Here is an 8,201-nt window from a genome sequence, read left to right as displayed (position 1 = left end):
AGCGACTAGCAACGCCCAACCGTGCCATACTCAAGGCGAAGAAGATGAGCCGCAAGGCCCATGCCACATGGCGATAGTGCCACTTCGGGCGCAGTGCTCTAGGCCGCCAGCGGCTACAGGTCGGCTAGCGGTGAGCTCCACCCAAGCTGGCCCCTTCTCGACGGTGGTGGCTTGGCCTCCGGATGGAAGCTCGTTTGTGCCATCTTGTCGGCGGGGGCAACTCTTCTATGGAAGGTGATGCCTAGACCCGGTCGGGCCACTGCCCGATGGTGCTCCGATCTGTAATGGCGACATCTCCATCGTGGCACGCTCATTCAGGACAGATCATAATGCACAGATCCAAAAGATCTGGCGATGCCACCCCTGTCTCCATGTTATCGTGCCCCTACGCAACAGCCAGTCGGATTCAGCGACCCATATGGCCACTCAACGGTGACGGAGTGTAGGATTAAGGATACCGACTAGAGGGGGTGAATAGGCGGTTTTAAAACTAATTGACACGTGATCAAGAAAACTTACAAAATTAAACTAATGATCACTAACAATAAAAGGGGACAACTAAGAGCTATGTCGAAGGTTTGCAAACTAGGGTGATATGCAACAACTTAAAGACTAGGAAAATAAATTGTTTGAAGTAAATTTCATGAAAGATAAATAGCTCAACAATAAAGTAAATGCTCAAGGAAATACAAAGGATTTTTCCCGTGGTATCGGTGCTTTGCCGATCACTCCTAATCCACGTTGAGGTGAGTTCAAGCTACAATCCGCTTCTCTATCAAGTATTCAATTCTCCATGGAGAAAGGACTCTCACCGAGCAACTTGATCTTAAGCCAGAATTGACAAGAACTACTCAAACCTCGATTCCACTAGTGATGCACTTTGCCACTCTGGCAAGGCGTGCTCAAACCTCTCACAACCATCACCGCGGCTTCTTCACAATCTTCTTGAAGAGCTCGACGGTGCCACAATCTCCAAGCCGTCTAGGAGGCGGTAACCTCCAAGAGTAAAAAGCCAATGTCGCTTGCTTGAAGAATCACTAGTGCCCAAATGCTCAAACTCTTGAAATTATGCACTAGATGCTCTCAAACCTCTCAAGGATTCAACACTAAATCAAGAGAGGGAGAGGAGGAAGTCAAGAGCTCCAAGTGTGTGTATTGAATGGCTAGAGTGCAAGGGAGAGCTCACAAGGACCAGCCAACCTCATATTTATAGCCTTCACTTTAAACTCAACTGTTACAGCCATGCTGACACACACGTAACCCTGGCGGTCTGACCGTAGGCATCCTCCCAGTCAGACCGTCGGCTTTCCAACGTCTATGTTGACTTCGGGCACAGGGTGACAGTCGGACCGCAGACCCTCTCGGTCGGACCGCGGACCCGATCGGTCGGACCGTCACAGCCCAAAACCTTCTGCGTCAGGACGGTCAGACCGAGCTACACGGCCGGTCAGACCCACAACCAAGAAAGGCCATCAACTTTATACATCGGTCAGACCGTCCGGAGGCCTGTACAGACCATAGAAACAACAATGACTTGTTGTGGTGTTTTGAAGGCCTTCCTTTATGAATTTCGATGTGGGACTAGATCTATTGGAAAGGTAAGGAAATAATCTTTCCATCTAATATGTTCATAGTATTGGTACGCGACGATTTCGATATTTTTAAGATTCAGCGGGAGTCTTCTCCTAAATTTTAACATGTTCATACACCATATTGTACTCTTTTTTCTATATGAGTTTTTCTTATGAGTTTTTCTCACAAAAGTTTTTAATGAGGTAATATCTACAAAAGAATATATGGCATATTTCCTATTTTCCATATCGGCGTTTTTTAAGGAATATATCGAAGACATATTGATCCACAGATCATAGCTATTATTCTATAAACTCGTTTATGGGTTTTTCCTTTCTAGGTGTCCTCATATGAGTTTATAATGAGATAATAATCAATATATGATGTATTATTTTCTCTTTATTTTCCCACTGGGTTTTTAAAAAGTTTCAATGACATATCAATATTTTTTTCTCCTCATAATTTTTCACAAGGTTTTAGAGAAGTTTTTCAACAAGAAATTTATATTATAGATAATTAATCAAAAGGAAGTGTTATGAATCGACACTTTTTGGGTGTTAGACATGTGATCAATTAGAGAGAAACTAATTAGCAGTTACTAATTCCAACAGTCACAAAACATAACTGTTTATGTACTATAAATATGTAAACTCTATTCATTATTGAAGACAAGATCTTTGTTTTACTGTTCCTTTCTGTCTCTCGATACTTTCTATTCTTTACTTTCTCCTATCAATTTTCTACTGCAATAGGATGCGTGTCGCCTGGTCCACATGTCCGTGTAATATTTGGTCCGGACCAAACCAAGGTAGCAGCAGGAAAAAGTTGTTTGCAGGACACAGTGAAATGTTGGCACTTTTCTAAGGCCATCTCCAGCGAAACCTTCAAATTTGCAGATTCGGGTACTACGGTACTTTGCATACTGTAGCACCAGAAATCATCTCCAACAGAATCTGTATCCAGTGCTACAGTGCGTAGCAGTACTGTTCACAGAGGCTACCAGTGGGTCCAGCGAAACCTTCAAATTTGCAGATTCGGGTACTACGGTACTTTGCATACTGTAGCAGTGCTGTTCATAACAGCTGACAGCGGAACCGAAGAGAAAAAAAGAGGAGTAGAAGGTAAGTAACGGAGTAGCTGCTGGAGATGAAAAAAAAAAGAATGCTCTAATAGTGTTTTTGAGAATAAAAATTTAAGATAGCTGCTGAAAATAGCCTAAGAGCACTACAAAACTCTAAAAGTCGATGCTCGGCGATTACTTGCACGACGCGTCATGGACATCTCGCCACATTGTAGATTTCAGGGTATCAAGTGCCAGCATTTTACGTAACAATTCTGTTTCGGTTACGATCAGAAGCCAATTCTACACGGCGACCGTCGTCCTAACAAGGCACAGAGAGAAACAGCTCACCGGCAGATTTATTTACTTCCAATGGCAAAACATCATCGTGAACATCGTGTTGAAAACGTTCAGCCAATAGCACTCACAAAAAGCTGTTCTCACAGTACCACCACCCCATCAGTTCAATGCATATCGACCTCGGTATCGTTGAGTCTACACCCCTTCGTCTCAAAAGGGAAGAACGCGACAGCCAGGCCGGAAAGGAAGATTACAAGCTCAAACAGGAGGATCGCCGTCGTCTGCTGGCAGTTGTGCACCAGGGCAACAGCGACGAGCGGGCAGAGGATGCCCCCGATCCTGCCTACGGAGCTTGCGATGCCGATGCCTGTTGTTCTGACTGAGGTTGGGTAAATCTGAACAACAAGGCAAGACGGAAGATAAATGTTAGTGCAGAAACTAGTTGTTTATCATGGAGAGAGGGGCCTGTAGAATGAAGCAAGTGGTGTTGTAGAATTGCACTGACCTCTGGAGCATATATGTATATAATGGTGAAGCTGGCAGATATACAGAGCCGGGCACCAAACAGGGAGATTCTTGTTAGTATCTCTGCCCGGGAGAACACTAGTGGGAATAAGAAGACACAGCTAGTGAAGAGCATCGACGCCATTGAAAGCTTTCGACCAAATCTGTCCACAATCATGGCCGATAGGACCGACCCTGGAATCTCTATTTCAAGAAAACATGCAACATTGGTCATCAAAATGAGCACGAGCATTGGAAGATAGATATTATAAGAGATACTATGTATGGTAGGGACCAACCAGCAAAACTGGATATGAAAACGTTCTTATAGAGGCTTGCATTATTTGAGTGTATGGATTCAACCTCCTCTTTCGCACATATCCTATTTCCGTTACTTAGCTCTGATGTCAGCAGAACAATCCCGTAATAGGAAAATGCATTTCCAAAGAAAGCCATCCAAAGAAGCAGGGTTGCTCTGATCAATTTTGGTGCAAGTAGCTTGCCAACGGACTTAATACCTCCGAAATTGGAACCTTCATCTTCATTTATGTTGCCATTTTCTTCAGCACTAGCCAGAAGTATTGCGGACTCTGAAGACCTCGAAACTTCATCTAGCTCAATGTTTTTGTCAGAAACAAGCCTACCAGAAGGTAGCTGTATATTGTTTAATCTAGCCATTTTCTCCAATACCTCCATAGCTTCGGTTGTTCTGCCTTTCATGCACAGGAACCTTGGTGACTCTGGTATAATAGCATAAAATAGGAGCAGGACGAAAGATGGAACAGCTGATAATGCTAACAACCACCTCCAGCCAAACTTGGGCATAACAGTCTGTCAATATTATGGTAAAAAATTAGCCACATAAAAACAAGGTGAAATCATTCTAGTCTAATATGTTTACGTTTTACTGCAAGAATGTATATTGCTCTAATTATGAGCTGCCTATCCAAAACAAGAAAGTTTATCATAGATCTTGGTGCCAAAGTCACCAAGTAAAAATACAGATGTTGCAGATAAATATTTATGAACATAGTTTCACATAACGTTCAAGGAATTGATAAGAGAAGTAATTGTGAGAGAACTTGTGCGCTTCTATGCCCTAATGATGGAAGATCCTTTGTGATGTTCTAGATTGCTAGCCTCCCTGAAATCTATTCCTATCTCGTGTTGAATTAAGCAACCTTTTCTTTCCAAGCATCCCGCAGCGTACCCAAATTAATTGTTTGTATGATAATCAGCATCGCTATTAGCACATGAACTGTTTGAGAGTGCACACATTCATAAATTTCTGAATAAACTGGAGTATGCGATGAGAATCGGTCACACCACAAAATGATTTATCATGTGTAATGTTTACTACTGATGTTAATATCAGCACTAGTATCAGATTTGAACAACCTTCTCAGTTTCAAAATAATAAGGGAAAATATTATACCCATGCAAGAGATGCCTCAAAGACGGTCCCAACAGTCCAAAATGCAGAAAATACCACCATCCAAGTTCCTCTAGTTGGAGCAGGAACAAATTCCAAGAACCAAGATGCGAGAACAGGTCCTCCTCCCAAACCAATACCAACTAAAAATCTTAGAGTAATCAAAGACAGATAGTTAGGAGCAAAAGCACTCAAGAATCCAGCTCCACTTGTCACGATGGCAGTAAAAAGAAACCCTCTCCTACAAAATCCAAATGGAACAGTGTAACGGCTTGTATGATGTAAACAAGCATTTTAAAAACCATAGACCATTTCCCAACTAATTATTCAAGGATTCAGAATGAAAAAGATAGCGTTGGAAATCATTAATCCACGACCATAAATTTTGAGAATGATTTCAAGGTCGTTTTGGAAAGTAACATAGAAATGAACTTGGCTGCCAGTTAATTCCTGACCATAATTTTGAGATGATTTCGAGATTGTTTTGGAAAGTAACATAGAAATGAACTTGCCAATTCTGAAATCTGTAATTGTTGTTAATCAGCTACAACTAGGAACCAGTACCAACTTCCCCATGGAAACTAGGCCAGGAACAAGTTTTTGTAACCCCAACTAAGCATCAGCAGGAAATGGTCTTGCGTAATTTCAGGCAAAAAGGTATATGACATAAGTAAAAGATTGGACCTGCCTCCTTCCATAGTTGTCTGAAACCACACCCCAAGAGTATGCTCCTATCAGCATTCCAACAAAAACAACACTTGTAATCATGCTTTCCTGATGAGAAGTAAGCTTCCATTCGAGCTGTACTGATGGACCGACAAACGATAACAGCATCATCTCCATTGCTTCTGCAATTAAGCCGATCCCAGCATAGGAAAGAATCGATATTTGGAACTTCCCAAAACCTGATGATAGGAGTGCATCATCCACAGTATACGTAGCTGATTGCCCCTCTTCCATCTGCAAAATAGTGATCACAAATGTTATTTCATAGTGGAGTAAATCTACTTATAACTAACTAGGGTCGCCAAGAAAAGCTGGTGCCATTTTTTGTTTTATTTTGCAGGTTCACAGTAGCATTTTTCTACAAATGTAGGTTCAGTAAAATAACACAGATGCACTAATCCACAACTGGAAAACACTGCATGACCCTGAATGCATTCTAATGCACCGCAAGGTCACTTTTGTATCACTGTACAAAAGTGCAAGCCAACTTAAACATCCATCCAAAACAAGTTATCCGAAAGAAGACGCACACACCAACTATAATCTACCGACCGTCCACACTCCACAAACAAACTCGTGCTCCAAATGAAGTACCTAACAGGGAACAACTTAAGCATACACAACAAGAATTAGGCATTAATGCTTCCAACCTCGAAGAGCATCCGCCACATCACATCCTCACTTTTCCGCCTCGCCTTACGCACTCGTAAAGCAGAACATCTACTCAACAATCCACACGAGCCGAAACCGCTGGATCTAAAGAACGGAAGCTTACGAGATCCTCACCATTTCTAGAGTTATCTGGCCGAATCAGATGCTTATATCGTAGCGACCCTCGGCAGGCTGGGAGCATTAGGCTCGTGGCTCGACCCTCTGCTCCGGGCCGGCCAACCTGTTCCACCCCGGTAATCTCTCGGGCACGGCTCCGTCCTGGTAAATCCGGACAGGAAGGCACGCACACGAGATCATCCCAGGAGCACATGAACGCAGAACGACGACGACGTACTACGAGAAGAGAATTAGAGGACCTGGCAAGACGAGGGGGGAGCGAACCGGAACGCGTTTCTTGGATCTGCGCCGCTCCAAGAACCCGCCTGGTCCGGCGAGCGGCGAATCCCGCAGCTGCAGGCGGGGGACTCGAACGAAGGATCCGAATCCCGGCGCCGATGCCTCGTGCTGATGATCTGTGCACCGGGTGTTTTGGGATGCTCTGAAAATCCGAGGATGGCGGGGCAGGGTGGGGGAAGGAGATGCGAGATGGAGCCCGCGCTTTGACCGGGAGACGGTACTGGAAAAGTCAATGGTCAACGCCGATGGTCGGTACCCACATGGATATGCATGGTCCCGAAGCACCGCACGACCTCGCTGTGGCGCCTTCGTAACAGGATTGCCATAATTTGTCTGGGTGTATTATGGATCTTCAATACAATTTTTCTTCTCCTAATTTCTTCGTGAGTTTGTATTAATTTAGAGGTGAGAAAAGAAAATCCGGGTGTTTTAAAGCTAATTTTTTTTATTGTGTCTACAAATTTTTACTAACTCTGATTATAAATACTTATCATTTTGACTAAGGTTCGCTTTAAAAACTGTTACGGTCAATATCTTTTAAAATATTTAGTTTAGAAATATAAAAATTGCACGTGTTGATTTATCTTGAAAAATATTTCATAATATTATATTTTAATTATATATTATAATCATATTCTAATACTCCCTCTATTCATAAATAGTATACGTATTTTTTTTTATCTCGATCTTTAAAGTTGGATTTTGATTAAAATTTTCTTACAAAATATATCATATATAATTACAAAACCTATATAGCGTAAAATTATTTTAGATTATGAACTTAATTGTATAATTTTTTATATACTAGATATTTTTTAATTTGATTAAATGTTAGTCGAAATACACAAAGTTTGAATTTTTTTCAAAAAGAAATACGTCCACTATTTCTAAATGGATGGAGTAAAAAATAATGGTCAAAGTTACACAGCGAAAACCGTAAAAAAAAAATAAAAACAAGAAGTATTTATAACTAGAGGAAATACTAAGTTATCGTCATTGTTTTGGTGTAATCTCCAAATAGAATTGGTGTAAATAAAAATTTAGGTGTTGGAGTTTTCAAGAACACCCGATTTTTTTGTCTTCTACCTTCTGAGGTCAAATCTCAGCCACAGGAGGCAAGATCTGGTGGCTGAAAATTCGGGTGTTAGGAAGCCCTAAACACCAGGTGGCGTAAAGACGGGCCTTGCATAATTGCTTCTGCGTGTTGCTGCGAGTGGCATTGGCGGTCTCGCGTGGATCTGTTCTTACGCATGCTTTGTTGTTTTTTGCAGCCCCATGACCAATGGGCGAGATAGCCGACAAACACCTAGTTTTGTTAGTTTTCACAATATGCGCCTAGTTTTTTTAAATTAATAGAAAGAAAATATACTTTGAAAAAAAATCAATGTGTGATCTAGTAAGTAAGCCTGCTTATGGGCTAAAATCCAGCCCAAATCTGCACCAAACCTTTTTCTTGAAGCACAATAACGCAACCCAACCCAACCGAGTTGACACTAAACAATAGCAGGCATCATCTGCATCTACGACCTCGCTCGAGAG

At 42.0% G+C, this 8,201-nt stretch overlaps 1 protein-coding gene across 6 annotated transcripts; it reads right to left on the bottom strand.

Moving 5' to 3' along the window:
- Window positions 1–2,966: 2,966 nt before the first annotated feature.
- Window positions 2,967–6,857, bottom strand: LOC133903747 (organic cation/carnitine transporter 7-like). 6 transcript variants are annotated; one of them, XM_062345202.1, is made up of 7 exons: window positions 6,623–6,856; window positions 6,381–6,524; window positions 5,557–5,828; window positions 4,872–5,109; window positions 3,736–4,267; window positions 3,438–3,640; window positions 2,967–3,327 (listed from the first exon to the last, which is right to left on the bottom strand). In XM_062345202.1, the coding sequence occupies exons 2-7, from the start codon at window positions 6,381–6,383 to the stop codon at window positions 3,097–3,099; spliced, it is 1,479 nt and encodes a 492-aa protein (XP_062201186.1). In that variant the 5' UTR covers window positions 6,384–6,524; window positions 6,623–6,856; the 3' UTR covers window positions 2,967–3,096. The 6 variants fall into 6 exon arrangements, with proteins under 6 accessions (XP_062201186.1, XP_062201187.1, XP_062201188.1 ...); XM_062345203.1 differs by having other exon boundaries at window positions 6,648–6,856; XM_062345204.1 differs by lacking the exon at window positions 6,381–6,524 and having other exon boundaries at window positions 6,648–6,857.
- Window positions 6,858–8,201: the final 1,344 nt, after the last annotated feature.

Source organism: Phragmites australis, chromosome 21 (assembly GCF_958298935.1).
Source record: "Phragmites australis chromosome 21, lpPhrAust1.1, whole genome shotgun sequence".
Classification (NCBI taxonomy): domain Eukaryota; kingdom Viridiplantae; phylum Streptophyta; class Magnoliopsida; order Poales; family Poaceae; genus Phragmites; species Phragmites australis.
Note: the sequence above shows the minus strand (reverse complement) of the source record. Positions and strands in the feature narration are given on the sequence as shown.

Coding starts and splice junctions, on each gene's coding strand:
- LOC133903747 (XM_062345201.1), bottom strand. CDS start 6,265: ATGTGGCGGATGCTCTTCGAG. Junction 5,829..6,244: donor TGTGGCGGATGCTCTTCGAG/GTTGGAAGCATT, acceptor ACTATTTTGCAG/ATGGAAGAGGGGCAATCAGC. Junction 3,641..3,735: donor TTTCATATCCAGTTTTGCTG/GTTGGTCCCTAC, acceptor TTCTTGAAATAG/AGATTCCAGGGTCGGTCCTA.